This window comes from Convolutriloba macropyga, chromosome 2 (assembly GCF_964194025.1).
Source record: "Convolutriloba macropyga chromosome 2, txConMacr16.3, whole genome shotgun sequence".
Lineage (NCBI taxonomy): Eukaryota > Metazoa > Xenacoelomorpha > Acoela > Convolutidae > Convolutriloba > Convolutriloba macropyga.
The window spans coordinates 72779460-72796564 of record NC_134469.1 but is presented as its reverse complement, the minus strand read 5'-3'; the positions used below and the strand labels follow the sequence as shown (position 1 = coordinate 72796564).

The following is a 17105-nucleotide window of genomic DNA, read 5'->3' as shown; positions in this document are numbered from 1 at the left end:
AACTGGCCTCACTAAACCGTGGCTAGTTTGAGAGCAGTTCGTCCGACGTTATTCGGTAATTTTTGATGTTCATTACTCCTTGTGCGCTCAATTTGTATTAATGTATCAACCTTTTGACGGGCTATTAAATTTGACTGCTCTTACGTAAAAACGATAAATGTCCGAAATGTTGGATGAGCCAGCCGAAATACGATTTGTACTATTAAAATGTCTGCATTGTGGTTTAGATGATATACGAAGTCTGCTGTCTTCGCTTTCAATTGCTACCTCCAATTCAACCGTAAGCACGCCTTTATCAGCTCACGAAGCTCCAAAAATGATCAACACGTTTGACACTGGCTCTTTTGATAAAGATGTAAGTTCCTCTGGGTTGTTGGAGAACCCCTTTGTGGACTCTGTTGCCAATAATTTCAAATCAGAAGCTGTCAGGAAAACAAGCGACTTGAACAACAACTTGGCATCGCTATTGTATTCCAATCTCCCTTATTTTCAAGGTATGAGTTGCCATAAAGCAAGATTTCGAGTCTGTTTGTTTCTACTGATAGCTCTCTCTAAAATACGCCGGAAATTAAGCTGCTGAACAATGTTTTACGAATCGAAGTGGGTAAGTTTTTTTTAGCTCCAGCAAATTTAATCACGACTTGATCTTTGATTCATATATAGCTCCGATAACGAAAACTCACGGAGCTATTATTTGCCTTTTCATCTTTGTTTTTAATTGCTCTCGAATGCGAAGCAATTTTTGTAATCTTGTGTCTTTTTAATAGCCGCACAGTGATAGCTGGGGTTATTATTGGCCTTGGTTTTTTACAATTCAAAGAAATTGAATTGTATTGGGGCGCTCTTTTTTTAAGATCTGTTCACACATGATATTTGAAGTCAAATTGGAGTAGTGATTTTGGTCACGCCGAAACAGGAAGTTGAGCGAAAAAGCGAGTGGATCTGCGGCGTGAATTTTTTTTGCTCTAAGTTTAAAGTAGAGTGAGAAAACGGTATGTTATCAAAAATTCGCTTTCTCGCTAGTGGTTTTTTGTTCACATGCGGCAAGTTCACTTTGATTTTTACTGTTTTTTTTATTTTTTGGATCGAATTTTTTCTAAATGGTTTTTCCATTCCATTCATAGTCCGTTCTAGGTCTAGTTTTCTGTTTAGTCAATGAAATTTCTTTGAATTGTACGTGAGGACTTTTGCTGCTATGTTTTTTTATTTCGTGATGACCATATGACGTCACAACCACTTCAAATCTGATTTTTGTTCAGTCGTTAATGCAATTTCAACTGAAGTGCATGTGTGACGTCATTTTTTACTCTTAGTGGAGCTAGTTTTTCGTTCATTTGCGTGCTTGAATTTTTTTTTTGGTTACTTTTCACTTACCTCACTCACAAAAATGACTTTCTCAATTTGAAATTGACTTTTATTTACTTTAATTCAAAGACAAGGCCAAATGGGTGTTTGTCACTCTAAATGAAGGTTATTTGAGAGCAGCTAATAGAGGCAGCAAAAAATTATACAGATTTTTAATCAAAATATTACATATGAGCATTTTTTACTTTTTTTGAGACTGCAGATCTACGAAGCTATTGCGGCTATTTTCTGGCAATCTGCCAGCTATTTTATGCCTATTCGTTGACTGACAGTTTTTGATTTTGCTTCTAGAGTAATATTTGACTTTCGAGTGACTTTTTCGTGCCCTTCTTGATTTTTGAGTGATTTCAGTTGCTCTCACTCCGAAATAAAGGTTCCAACAAAACCGATTGAGACGATGACAAGGACCTAATTGACGGGTGGTTAATACTTCAGTCCAGTTGATGGAATGGGACTCAGGAGTTCGGGTTTCGAACCCTACCTTCGTCTAATATTTTTGCACCCATAAAATATTTATCTAGGCTACAGCCGCTGAATTGAATTGCCCCGCCTGTCCAGAGCAAGTTTTCCGACGCTAGTTATTGTTTAATAGCCGCCGTCAGCTTTTGAGGGCTATTATTTGGGCACTCTCTTTTTTGATTTTTCGTAACACTTTGATCACGTTTTTCGTTCTCCATAATTCACGATTTTCACGCTTGAATTCTGACATACCTCACTCACTGGTTGACTACTCTTACGTAAAAACGATAATTGTCCGAAATGTTGGATGAGCTAGCGGCAGTACAATTTTTCTTATTGAAATGTCTGCATTGTGGTTTAGGTGATATAAGTAGTCTGCTGTCTTCGCTTTCGATTGCTAGTACCTCCAATTCAACTGTAAGCACGCCTTTATCAGATCACGAAGTTCCAAAAATGATCAACACGTTTGACACTGGCTCTTTTGATAAAGATGTAAGTTCCTCTGGGTTGTTGGAGAACCCCTTTGTGGACTCTGTTGCCAATAATTTCAAATCAGAAGCTGTCAGGAAAACAAGCGACTTGAACTACAACTTGGCATCGCTTTTGTATTCCAATATCCCCTATTTTCATGGTATGAGTTGCCATAAAGCAAGGTTTCGAGTCTTTGTTTCTACTGATAGCTCTCTCTAAAATAGAAATTGAAATACGACGGGAATTAAGCTGCTGAACAATGTTTTACGAATCGAAGTGGGTAAATTTTTTTAGCTCCAGCAAATTTAATCACGACTTGATCTTTGATTCATATATAGCTCCGATAACGGAAACTCACGGACCTATTATTTGCCTTCTCGTCTTTGTTTTTAATTGCTCTCGAATGAGAAGCAATTTTTGTAATCTTCTGTCTTTTTAATAGCCGCACAGTGGTAGCTGGGGTTATTATTGGCCTTCTCTTGGTTTTTTACAATTCAAATAATTTGAATTGTATTGGGGCGCTGTCTTTTTTTATGATCTGTTCACACATTTTTATGATTTTTTGAAGTCAAATTGGAGTCGTGGTTTTTTGGCTTGAATTTTTTTGGTCTAAATTTAAAGTAGAGTGAGAAAACGGTAATTGAACAAAAATTCGCTTTCTCGTTAGTGGTTTATTGTTCACATGCGGCAATTTCACTTTGATTTTTACTGTTTTTTTTCGATTTTTTGGATCGGATTTCTTTCTTAATGGTTTTCCCAATCCATTCATAGTTCGTTCTAGGTCTAGTTTTCTGTTGAGTCAGTGAAAATTCTTTGAATTGTACGTCAGCTACGTTTTATGTACGTCCTGCTACGTTTTTTATTGCGTCGTCGCGATTTTTGTTACGACCATATGACGTCTTAATCAGTTCAAATCTGCTTTCTGTTCATTCGTTCATGCAATTTCAACTGAAGTGCATGTGTGACGTCATTTTTCGCTCTTAGTGGAGCGAGTTTTTTTTCATTCGCTTGATTAAATTTTTGGTCACACTTGACCTACCTCACTCAAAACTGACTTCCTCACTTTGAAATGGACTTTTATTTACTTTAAATCAAAGAGATAAGGTCAAACGGGTGTGTGTCACTCCAAATGAAGGTTATTTGAGAGCAGCTAATAGAGGCAGCAAAAACGTATACAGATTTGTAATCAAATTTTTACATATAAGCTTTCAATGAAAAGACGAGTTTTTTGGTCTGTCTTTTTTACTGTTTTTTTGAGACTGCATATCTACGAAGCTATTGCGGCTATTTTCTGGCGATCTGCCAGCTATGTTATGCAGATTTGTTGCCTGACCGTCTGCGCTTTGATTCTAGAGTAATATTTGACTTCTCAAATAACTTTTTCACGAACTTGTTGATTTTTGAGTCATTTCAATTGCTCACTCCGAAATAAAGTTTTCAACAACACCGATTGAGACGTTGACGTGGACCTGATAGACGAGTGGCCAATTTCTCAGTCGAGGTGACGGAATGGGACCCAGGAGGTTGCGTTGCGAATCCTATTTGTCCAATGTTTTTGCACCCATTAAGAAAAGTTTATCTAGGTTGCAGCCGCTGAAATAATTTGTCGCGCCTGTCATTCGAGAGCAAGGTTTCCGACGCTAGTTTGAGTTTAATGGCCGCTGTTAGCCTCTCTGCGGCTATTATTTAGGCACTCTACTTTTTAAATTTGCTTTGCCTTTTGATCACGTTTTTCGTTTTACATAATTCACGATTTTCCCGCTTAACTTCTGACCTCACTCACTGTTTCAACTGAATGTGTATTTAGTTTTTTTCTCAATTTAATACAAAGTCAAATGATAAGTGCGCCGAAACTGGTGACATTTTTTCGTTTTTAATCGTTATAGGGTTATATGTTAACCTCTAAGGCCCGTAGTGATTTTTTAAGTCCCATTCAGGCTCCCCGCAACTTTGTTTCATGCTTTGAATCTTAAAATTTTTGAGATATTAAACGTTTTTATCGGTTTAAGAGAAAGCACTGTTGAAATCATGAAATGGTCCGAATTCAAATGGTCCGAAATTTTAATTTCTGCTTTGTGGAGGAATAGGGTTATTTTAGCTTTCATGATGCTGCAAAATCAACAGTGCATGATTAACATGGCAACATCAGTGGCGTCATCTGGTTGTGCGTCCACAAACGATGCCTCGAATACGTCCGGGAATTTCAACTCACATGATCAGAGCTTTATGCAAAGTGCCAATAGCATCCTGCGCAATATGAACTTCAACTATGCTCTCTTCAATGAGCTTATTAGTCAACAACATCAACCTCAGCAACAACAGCTCGTGCAAGGTCAACAATCGCCGTCTTTCAGCGCCTACCAGTCTCACCAATGCAATACTCTAAATGGCCATTCACCCGGTCTTTTGCCCACAGCAGACGAGAAAGATGCTTACAAAAGTGGTCATAATCATAATCAATCTGTGTTTGCTGGCCAGTATGACGAGACTGAAGCGGGACCAAAAAGTGCCCTCGTCTCGCCTAATCAGTTACATGGGTTTGCTCAATCCTCCGCTGACTTGTACAACACATACCTGTCGATGTTGTCATCTGTCAACTTGAATTCGGACGGTGTCAAAGATCTGCTCGCAGCTTCGGCTAACAACAAATCTGCGAACTGCAACAATGGACTGATGAGTAAGCCGTTATTGCATCCAAACAAAAGGTCGCAACATGATTTCGTTGGTACTGGTTTGAACAATCGAGGAGCTTACTCTAAGATGCCAAATTGTGCTTCTAGCTGGTTAAATTACTCTCAGAGTTCACATTCTCAGGGGAGCAAACAGCCATCAGCTCGAAGCAACAACAGTTTTGGAGCTAACTCAATGAACAAAACCAATGGTGGCAATCGATACAAACAGCAGGGCAATGATGCGATGTTAATGCCAAGTTGTGGAAGTGTCGGAATGCATGGAAATGACCAGCAACATCATAACCACAATAGACAACATGGGTATCAGTCGTCAGGAGCTAGAAACAGGGCTACAGATATGCTGCTGGCTAATGTGGCACTTGCCGTGGAACAGTACAAGGCAATTGAAAATGAACGAAAAAAGGTAAATTACAAAGATATGTTTGGCAGAAATTGATCCATAACCGACTGACCAACCGACATCCCTTCGTATCAGTCTCATCTAGCCGCATAGTTTTAGTTAAATAGTATTTATTGGTTTTTAATTGCTCTTGAACGTAGTTCATAGCAATTATTGTAAACGTGTGTCTTTTTACAACTCGAAGAGGAGTATTGATATTCTACGTTTTTTTTTTAGCAGAAAGCAAATTTGTTCATGACTTGAATTTTGACTTCTTTCTATTCGAGATTTTACCTCCGTTTTTGATTGTTGACTTCTGTTTTCGAACATTGGACTTTAAAAATAGCTTAGTTTGGAATGTATAGCAATTGGTAACAGTCTGTAATTCAAGGTGAAGAGGTCAATTTGAGAAAATTTGATCCCATTTAACTACCTACCCCCCCCCACCTACCTACATTCCCCACCACCACCTACCAACCCCCCGCCCCCACCAGCACCTACTCACACCCCTGAACTGAAAAAATTTTTAACGCTTTTTATGTTGTATTGGTCTACTATTTTTGTTATTTCTAGTGTTTTTTTCGATATTCTGATTTTGTCCAAGTTAGGTTAGAGATTTTTTGGCACGACGATTCGAGTCGTTTCCGGTATTCTACCGGCTATGTTTTTTATGCAAAATTTTCGCTTGACAATTTTGACTTTTCGAGTGACTTTTACGCCCTTGACTTTTTGCATTTCGCGTGATCTAAAATTCCCTCTGAATCACAATTTCAAGCAGCTGAACTCAATTGGCGGAAATTTAATACTGAAAGTCAGATGAAAAGTGCGCCGAAACTGGTGCCATTTTTACTTTAAATCTTAATAGTGGTATACGTTAACCTCTAATGTGGTTATTTGAAGCCCACTATAGAACTTCTTAGTCCGATTTACCCCCCCCCCCCCCCCCGACTGAAGCAGGCTGCAAGTGATTAGAGCTCCCACTAGTCGTTCAAGAGCAATTCTTCCGACGTTAAGTCGGTTATGTTTTATAGCTGTGTGGATGGCAAGGGCTTTTACTGATCTATCAGCTCAAAAATTTCAATCTGAGTTGTACTGGGCAACTTTTTAATTGTTGAGATTGCTTACTTGGACAACTGTTTAATTGCTGCGTTTTAAGTTTTCAATAATTTTTTGGACCTTAAAGCAAACTTTTTTGTAATGATCTTAAATATCGAGGTCACTTTGGAAACTCCGGCATAGAATGCCTCCGTTTTTGATGCGAGGTGTTTTTTTATAGCTGCAAAGCTGTAAGCTCAGCGGAGCTATATTGCGGTGCTCTTGGTTTTTTATAGCTGCGAAGCTGTAAGCTGAGCGTAGCTATATTGCGGCGTTCTTGGTTTTTTTGTTTCGTTGTCTGACGCTTTATTTTCGTTTTACATTTGTTCTAGAACATTCTGTCTCGTCACTGCTTAAATGGCTTTTTCGCGCTTGATTTTACGCTTTCTGCGTGACCTAAATTGCGGTTATCCAGAAACAGAATCTGTTCCTAAAACAAAGTTGATTGTAAGAAAACAGATTTTATGGTCCGACAGCCGAGTGGTTAAGGCGACTGGCTGTTAATCCGGAGATCGCCGGTTCGAGACGCGACAGTGAAACTTTTTTGCACCCAAAAACAACCTCCTTTGAAATAAACTTGTAAGTTTTATAGGCGGCGGCGATAACTATTATCAACTCACTTCTGTATCTTTTTCCATCTGTATTTTACGGCACGCAAGTCTATTTCGCAGCTATTCCGGCAATCTGGCGGCTATGTTTGTTTCGTCGTCTGACGTTCTTTTTTTGTTTTACATTTGTTCACACAGCAAAGCTGAAAAAGTCAAATTTTCTGAATGACTTCTTACTCTCACTAACGGCGTTTGAGCGCGTGACGTCATTTCTCATTCTTTCTCTACCAAAGGTTTTAAGATCATTTGCTTGATTAGATTTTGATCATACGTGACTTAACTCACTCAATAAAATGACTTAACTCACTCAAAAAAAGTCAAAGGAACTGACATGTGCAGTAAAGGTCACTAATAAGAGGCTTCTTCGTAATGAATGTTAACAAGCTTTATTTATTTGTTCGTTACTGATTGTTTGTTACCTAGCAGTTTGAGAGGCGTCATTTTTTTTTCAATTTAAATCTGTATCTGTTTCTATCTCTATTATACGGCAGGCAAATCTATTCTTTTGCAGCTAATCCGGCAATATGCCGGCTATGTTTATAAGTTTTTACTCATATTAATCCGGGTTTTTGTTTTTTATTGCATTTTTTGGAATATGGCTTTGTGCTTCGTCAGAAATTTTAATGCCTTTTATCTTGAGAATTGCTTATTTTTGGCAGTTAGTGTTAGATATTCAATAAAAAAATCTTTAAAATTAGCAATTTTAACAGTAATTGGGTGTTTTTCGCAAAATTTTTTGAGTGATTCAGATCTTCGCATTATATTGTCAATGTTTTATTTTGACTCAAAGATGGTTAATTGCTCTCAAACGTTTGTTGCAATTATATTAGTCCTGTCGATCTTTTTATGCAATTTTTCGCTTGACCGATTTTTTGTCTGACGCATTTGACTTTTCGTCTTAAAAACGGGATGAACAGGTAGTGTCCAGCGAGCATTAAGTTTCATTAGAGGCCCTTAGCCGCGTTTCGTAGTCCTTCAATTGCTTAGTGTGTGAAGCTACTGGGAAGGCCGTAGTTAAAGGTTAAAAAATCATTTTCAGGTGTTTTTGAGCCCAAAATGTTGCATTTTTTTTGTGTTTGTCATTTTCAAATTCTTTGTTGGACTAGTCTAAAATTGAGGCTGGTTAGTGTTTTGGTACTCCAAAAACGCGCAAATTAATATTTATTTTCACAATTTTTTGAAAATTTTTGTTATCACGAGATTTTGCATAGATTATCACGAGATTTAGTTTTTTTGACATTTCCAGTTTTTGTCAATTTCTTTGACATTTATTGCAATTTTTGAAGTTTTACCACCCCCGGGGGCTAGAAAAACTTCTTGTTTGCTAATAAGCTTTGTTTGCTGTGCTTTTGAGTTGTTTAAAATTTTAAAGATTTTGAAATTTTTCCTTTTAAAAGTTTTTTATTTGAAGCTGATGTCATTTAAAATAATGCTGCTCTGAGAATTTTCGTTAAGTGTTATTATGTGTTTTGACTGATATTTAGGACTCAATTGTTCTTTGTGAATTTTCGTGGGACTGGTTTTGGATAATTATCACTTTTTTTCCTCTGATTTTTTATCTGTTTATCTGTTTGAATTCATTTTAAGACAATTGTCTGTAACATGAGAGAAATTTTTTAGTATTCTATTGAGTGCTCTAATGCCACAACATAAACTTTTAGTTTCTTTGTGATGTAAATGTCAGTTGGTGAGAATGTTATCTGCCTTATGCTTTCCCAATGTGTCTTTTTGAGTAGCATAGTGTATTAAAGAGTAGCTGAGATTACAAAGTTTTGGGGTTTCAAAAGATCGCGCTGAGCTTTCTGTCAAAATTTTGTCTTTTAAAGGTTTTTTGTTCTTGTGTGGCTTTTTCAAAAAAGTTTTTTTATAAGAGGTCTGATTAAGGTATGATATTGTTTTAATTTTAGGGTAGTCTCAGTAATGGTTGGAAGGTTTCTGCGAATTAATCTGATACAGCTTATTTGGTGGTTATTCAGCTATTTTTGATAATTTATAAGCATTTTTGCTAATTGAATTGTTTTAATCCCTCAAGTGATGACTGGAAAAGTTGGAAAGACTATTATTAGTTATGGAATATTCAGATTCTAAGTGAGTACAATTTCGTTGGTATAAAACGTCTTTTTGCTGAGGACTTTGACAAAATATCTTCGACAAATTTCTCACCAACCTTCTTTATTTTTAGACTATTCTGTTTTGACTTTTGTGTTTTTGAATTTTTATTACTTTTTGCTTAAAGTAGCGTTTCTTTGGCATTAAGTACTTTTAATTTTAAAAATTTTTCTATTGTTTTCTAGTTTTTTTAGTTCAAGTTGTTTTCTTGAGCCTATCTTCAAATACTTTTCAAAATTCTCCAGAGTGGTTTGAGTAGGTACCATTTGAAGTGGTTTGGCTCTCAAACGAGGTTTGTAGGTTAGTCCTGTGGGATTTTTAATACAATTTTTTGCTTGACCGATTGTTCTTCTGACCCTTTCGACGTTTCGCTCTCAAAATTGGGATAAACAGGTAGAGCTCGGACAGCGTTAAGTGGCCGAGCACCTCTCTTGGAGCCTTACTAGTCTCTAAGTATAAGATTCACCAAAATTGATACGAGGAGACACTTTCAAGGCGTGAAGGGCAGATCTTAGACTCAATTTTAACCCCCCTCTGTCAGCAACCCCCATCTCTGTCAGCCCGCCATAAAGCCTCTCCTGTCCACTCTCTTCCAACCCCGCGATTTGGACCCTCTCTCTAGCTCTTGCACAACCCTACCACCCATTACGTGACCCCCCCCCCCCCCCCCCCCCCACTCCGCTCACACCCACCTTATGCATCCCTGAGCCTCAGCTGGATAATACCGAAGCCCACTGCTCGCCAGTCGTTTGAGAGAGTTTTACTCGACGTTAGTCGGTTATGTTTTTAATAGCCGCAAAGCGATAGTTGAGACTATTATTGGCCTTCTCTTGGTTTTTTACAGTTCAAAGAATTTGAATTAAATTGGGGCGCTGTGATCTGTTCACACATTTTCATGATATTCGAAGTCAAATTGGAGTAGTGATTTTGGTCACGCCGAAACAGGAAGTGGAGCGAAAAAGCGAGTGGTTCTGCGGCATGAAATTTTTTCGCTCTAAATTTAAAATAGAGTGAGAAAATGGTGTTTGAACAAAAATTCGCTTTCTCGATAGTGGTTTTTTTTGTTCACATGCGGCAAGTTCACTTTGATTTTTATTGTTTTTTCGATTTTTTGGATCGGATTTTTTTAATGGTTTTTCAATTCCATTCATAGTCCGTTCTTGGTCTAGTTTTCTGTTTAGTCAATGAAAATTCTTTGAATTGTACGTCAGGACTTGTCCTGCTATGTTTTTTTATTTCGTGACGACCATATGACGTCACAACCACTTAAATCTGATTTTTGTTCATTTGTTAATGCAATTTCAATTGAAGTGCATGTGTGACGTCATTTTTCGCTCTTAGTGGAGCTAGTTTGTTTGTTCATTTGCGTGCTTAAATTTTTTTGGTTACACTTGACTTACCTCACTCACAAAAATTACTTCCTCACTCTAAAATTGACTTCTCTTCACTTTAATTCAAAGAGAAAAGGTCAAGTGAGTGTGTATCACTCTAATTGAAGGTTTTTTGAGAGCAATGCATAGAAGTAGCATTGGATAAACAATTTCGTAATAAAAAATATAGCTTCTCAGCATTTAATAAAAATCAATTTCTTTTTTTGTCTGTTTCTTTTTTATCTTTTTGAGACTGCAGATCCCATGAAGCTATTGCGGCGATATTCTAGCAATCTGCCAGCCACCTATGATTTGGGTTTTCGAGTTGTTTCAATTTATTCTGGCTGTAATTTTTTTTCTGGTAATTTAAAGTTTGTTTCAGTTTTACCGTAAGTCGCAGTTTGTTCAATATTGTTTTCTAGACTAGTTTTATTCTTCCATCATTTTGCTCAAAGAGATTTTCAACATCAGTTGGTAAGCAAAGTAATCTAAAAGGAACGAAGGGCGGCAATTTGTCGGCATCTTTCAGAAATGAAGGGTACTGCTAAAACAGAGATTGTAGGATATGCTATGACAAAGATCTGGTAGCCGAGAGTGGTTAATGCGTCAGTTTGTTAATACGAAGGAAGGGGTTCAAAATCCTCCTTGGGTGGAAAACTATCTCGGCGCTCTTAATTAAATTGCACCAACTATCGTTGGAGAGAAGTTTGTCCGACGATATTCGATTTATGTTTAATTGATGTTTGTTTAATGACCAGAAGCAGAATATTGATATCATTCAATGGGTCATTTAGATACTCAAACGGCAAGTAAATAATCGCTCTGCTTTTTATACACCTGGAATAGGAGTATCGGTAGAGCATCTTCTTCATCGACACTTTTGTTGGATGTATTGGTAACAGGCAATGGTGCAGCTGAAAGAAAAATTTGCAGAAGTCCTGAATTGTAATTGTAAGCATTTAATTAACTAAGGACTTTAAAATCAACTTTTTCCAAGCAACAGCAAACTATGATAGTCAACAAAGCACATGATCTTAATAAGCGCAAAAATAAACATGAGGATATAAAAAACTTTTTTCAGAAATTAGTTTTACGGAAAAGAAATAAACAAAAGTTTATATAATTAATAGCCGCCCTCATCTTCTCAGCCGGCTATTATAGCGCTCCTATTACAATCCAAGAATTGGATTGTATTGGTGCTCTGTCTTTTTTTACAATTCAAAGAATTTGAATTGTATTGGTGCGCTGTGTTTTTTTTTAAAGATGTGTTCACACATTCTTCAATGACTTTGATCATTCAAAACGGGATAAACAGGTAAAGCCCTGCGGGCATTAAGTTTCATTAGAGGCCCAAAATGGACTTTAGTAGTCATTCAAGTGCTTAGAGTGGTGCAGCTGCTGAAATGGCCTTAATCTAAGGTTAAAAGGTTTTTTAGGACTTTTTGGGCTCAAAATGGTGCAATTTTTCATATTTGTGATTTTTTTGAGTTTTTTGTTTGTTTAGTCTTAGGTGAAGTTTTTAAACGTTGATGAAGGGCTTTTGCGAGACAAAATTACTTGTTATGACCATTTTTTGAGCAATATCTTTTGGTACTACACACACAAACACGCAAAATGTTACTAATTTTTGCAATTTTTTCAAGTTTTTGAAAGTTTTTATCATTTTTTTTGTTTTTCCGGTTTCAAGGGCTAGGGAATCTCGCGTAGGGTATGATAATAGAGCACTGCATAGTTTCTAGTAACATTGGATTGGTTTTCAACATTTAAACGTCTCGACTTTGAGCATTTTTTGATAACATCTGCAATTTTTTTATGATTTCCTAAAGTTTTTGTCAATATTTGATATTTATCCATTCTCAAGTGCCAGAAAACTACTGCATTCCACGGTCTGAGAAAAAATTATCATTCCACGTTCTGATAAAAAATAACTGCATAGTTTTCAGTTTCAATGGATTTGTTTTCAACACTTTCGAATTTTAGAAATTTTCTGTTAAAATTTGCATTTTTATCAAGTTTTTTCAAAACAGTTGGACCAGTCTGTTGGACCAGTCTGAAATTGAGCTTTGTGAAGTTTGGTAATGGTGTTTGGCATTCGGTTATTACGTTTTATGGCCACTTAAAGAGCTAAGTCTTTTGGTACTCCAAACATAAACACGCAAATTTATACAAATTTTTAACAAATCTTTCAAGGTTTTTTGAACATTTGTCCTTTTTTGAGGTTTTTCTGACCCTGGTGTCAGGCAGCCTCCTCTTGCGTTAAATAATAGGTTATAGCATAATTTCTAGTGGTAATCGTCTCTAGGTTTTGATAATAGTTTACTGCATAGTTTTATTGGTAATGAGGAATGTGTTTTGATATTTTAATACTTCGAATTAAACGATTTTTTAAAGAAGAATTGCAATTTTTTTTATAAATTTCTGTTTTTTTAGTATTTTTTCCTCACTGGCCAGGAAACCTCCTATAGGGTTTGCAAGTATGTTACTGCATAGTTTCTAGTGGCAATAAAATGGTTGTCCATTTTTAATATCACAAATTTCAGCAGTTTTTTAAAATATACTTGCAAGTTTTTAAGTTTTTTTGAAAATGTTTTGAAAATTTTTTGAGCTTTCCCTGCACCAGGAGCCCAGGAACCTCCTCCAGCGTTTGATAACAAGTTACTGCATAGCTGCGAGAGGTAATGGAATGGTTATCAATACATTTATAACAAGAATTTCAGCAATGTCTTGATAAAAAAAAATATTTTTTTTTAAAAAATTATTATCATGTTACAAGTTTGTGGATCTTTATGAGCCAGTCAAACTGTTCAAGGCTTGCAACCGGGACAACGGATAGTCTTTGGAGATAATGAAAGGTTTCGGAAGATAATAATATAACGATTTTAGCAAGTTTTTGTTAAAATTTTTGATTTTTTAAAAAATGTTTTGAATTTTTTGTATTTTTTTGAGTTTAACGACCTTTACTGGCCCAAGAAGCTTTTCTATGTCTTGCAGATGGGTTACTTCACAAAACTTTGGAGATAAAAAAATGGTTTTGAACTTTTTCCATCAATATTTAGAAACTTTGTTTTAATTTTGCTTTTCTCAATTTTTGTTTAAGCATTTGTCATCTCTCGAGTTAATCTACATTTAGTGGCACTATAATTCAATATGCAATATAATGATCATTTTGAATTGTGTCATTTATGGCCTTCAGGTTAAAAGCTTCAAGAGTTTTAGCAATGGTTATTTTTTTGTTTAGTTTGTTTGATTCTTTTAGGTTCTCAACATTTGAGATTGTCTTTTTGGCTGGGATTGCTCAATTGATCTTCTGGTCAGGTACATTAGGTCTGTTTTGTTCAATTCGTTGGATTGTATTTCAGGACTTGTCTTGCTTTGTTTTTTTCGTCGAACTTTTTTTCGCTTTACCATTTTGCCGCTTTTTCGACATTTTGCGTGAAATCTTTTTGACTTCTCTGGGCTAGTTTCTCTTCTCTCATTCTGCTAGAAGTGAATTTGAACATCAGTTGCTCAGCAACGCAATTCAAAATGAACAGAGTCAGTATAAAAAATTGAAGTCAGAAATAGAAACGGGATAGACCCATAAAGCCCAATTTTAGATGCCCGCTATTTGAACGTCGTTCCTATAAGTCTTAGTTACCATCTCTTATGCTTATTGGTATTGATAGTAGCCCCTGTGGCCTCTCTTTAAGAAACAGAAGTATGTTTAACTACGAAATGCCATCAAAATAAATCGGACAAAAATGTTTTTTTACAAAAATCTTTTTTTTTTTCAATATCTTCTATTCTTTCAATCCCAATCATGCTTATTGGAATCAACGGCGGCTATTTTCCGGCAATCTGCCGGGTATGTTTATTAACACTGCGCGTGCTTCGAATGAGAAAACAACAGAAGAAATTGGTGGAAATCCTCAACAGATATGCATAAATTGGGAACTTTGAGAAAAAAATCAGTTTTGAAAATTTTTTGCCTCAATGTAAAAAAAAACAAGTACATACTAAATTACTTAATCACAGCATAAAATACACCCTTAGAAGTCATAAACAACCCTTAATCTTTCTGCTTGGAGAAAAGGCCCAAAATACACGCCCAATGATGGCAAGATTCAAAAATTCACTAAAACGGTTCAAAAACAGATGGTACCTAAGTCGATAAAAGCGACAGCTACAAGTTGAAGGCGATAAAATTACGAGTTATGCCGCATTAGAAGGCCATTGAGAACAGGTATTTTTGAGACTAAGCTATATTATCACAAGAAGAACAAAAAAACGGGCGATACTGGTAAAAATTTGAAACAAAAGTTTGAAGTCACAAAAACGAAACTGCTATGTACTCAAATCTTGAATTAGATTCATTTATGCATCATTAACAACAGAGCTCTCTTGTCATTAATGAGATTAAGTTACCAGACAGGAATTAGAAGAATCAAATTGGGGCAAAAATTTGCTAATAATTTCTTAAAACAATTTGTTTCAAGTCATACAAAGCTTTATGAACTGAACAAATTTTTGATTGTTAATCACGTTGAGTTATTTGACAAAAAACGCAATAATTGGCTAATAGTTTTCGAAAGCAACTAGTGGCAAAGAAATAAAAAACACTTTCTATGAGCTCAAACCATTTATTAATGCCTCATTAGCAAACGATGCGAAATGTCATGAGTGAGTCTAGCTGATAAAATAACAAAAACAACTTCAATAGTGGGCGAAGCTGAAAAGGAGTTGTGAAAAAGTCAAGATTTTTAGATATCAATTGAAACTATTACATAGGTTCTATTAACCCCTGTTAGAGAGCCAATGTGGCCAGGTATTCATGAGACTAAGAAAGCTAAGTCTAAGTTACATAAAGCTTCAAATGCCTTTGGAATTATTCAAAAATTCAATATGACTTTTTGGACAGAATGAGCTGTTGAAATCATAAGTTAAAAAATCAGGAAGAACTAGGGAAAATGGAAGTCAAATTGCTGCACTTGAAACAAATGCAAACATTGTTCAAGTACCAATTTTTCACTCCTCTTTGAAAGTGATGTAATAGAAAGCACGCTTCAAACTTGCTCGCTTTTTGTTCCCTTTTCTACTCCAGTTTGATTCAAATCACCACTCTGTTTCGACTTCTCATTGATATGAAAAAGTGGAAAAAAGGGGTAAACATACCTTAAAAAAAGACAGCGCAGCAATACAATCCAAACCGTTTGGATCGAAAAAAAGACGATTGGTCATCTGCTCAAGCAAAGTAAACCTTCGTGTCCCTTTTTAATAGCCGCCTCATCTTCTCAGCCGGCTATTATAGCGCTCCTATTTTTTTTTTACTTCGTCGAATAAAAAAATTTTTCGCTTTACCTCATTTTGCCGCTTTTTCAACATTTTGCGTGATATCTTTTTGACTTCTCTAGACTAGTTTCTCTCTTCTCTCATTCTGCTAAAAGTGATTTTGAACATCAGTTGCTCAGCAAAGCAATTCAAAATGTACAGAGTCAGTATAAAAAATTGAAGTCAGAAGTAGAAACGGGATAAACCCATAAAGCCCAATTTTAGATGCCCGCTATTTGAACGTCGTTCCTATAAGTCTTAGTTACCATCTCTAATGCTTATTGGTATTGATAGTAGCCCCTGTAGCCTCTCTCTAAGAAACAGAAGTACGTTATGTTCAACTACGAAATGCCATCAAAATAAATCGGACTTAAAAAATGTTTTTGTATAAAAAATCTTTTTTTTTTTCAATATCTTCTATTCTTTCAATCCCAATCATGCTTATTGCAATCAACGGCGGCTATTTTCCGGCAATCTGCCGGGTATGTTTGAAATTTGTAGTTTTCTAACATAGTTTATAGAAATTATTATTATAGCAGTTATGTTAGCTGTACTGGTCTTTCGATTTTTCACCAACTTTTTGTCTGCTCGATTTTTTCAGAAACTGTCGCGGAGACAAATTTTTGGTATGAAGAGTAGTTCTTCCCCCACCCCACCCCCACTGCTTGATTCTCTAAAAGCAAGGTTCAGGCAAAAAGTTTGTCCACCAGGACTAATATGAATAAATTAGTCGCTAAAACTTCGAGGCAGCTCAAGTTAGATTGCTTTTAAATCTTAGAAACGCGCGTGGAAAACGAACGAATTCAAAATATGTTTAATAGCTCTTGAACGAAGTTTATAGCAATCATTGTAAACGTGTGGGTCTTTTTTATGCAAATTTTTTGCTTGACCGTTTTGCGTTTTTCTTCTAGAAAATTCGTTGACTTCTCAAGTGACTTTTTCACGCTTTCATTCTTCATTTTTGAGTGATCTCTATTGATCTCACTCCGAAGTAAAGCTTGTTGCTAATATAAAGTCTGTTGCAGCAAATCAAATACAAGGGCCTCATGGCCGAGTGGTCAGTGCATCTGATTATGGATCGGGATATCAGTGGTTCGAATCCCTTCGGGGTCAAATGTTTTTCTACCCGCCTGCCGTTCGAGAGCAATTCTTCCGACATTAGTCGGGTTATGTTTTTAAACGTAGATTTGTCAAAATATCGGGCCCATTTAGTTGCCGTCTCATGTCTTTTTAATAGCAGCCGTCAGCC

General features: G+C 36.2%; 1 protein-coding gene across 2 annotated transcripts in view; it reads left to right on the top strand.

The window, feature by feature from the left end:
* The window catches only part of LOC142334680 (uncharacterized), a 244017-nt gene that overhangs the window by 185534 nt on the left and 41378 nt on the right, over positions 1 to 17105 (top strand). For both annotated transcript variants that reach the window (XM_075382902.1, XM_075382903.1), the window contains exons 5-6: positions 228 to 494; positions 4394 to 5391. In XM_075382902.1, the coding sequence (XP_075239017.1) occupies positions 228 to 494; positions 4394 to 5391 (1265 nt within the window). The remainder of the gene's footprint in view (positions 1 to 227; positions 495 to 4393; positions 5392 to 17105) is intronic.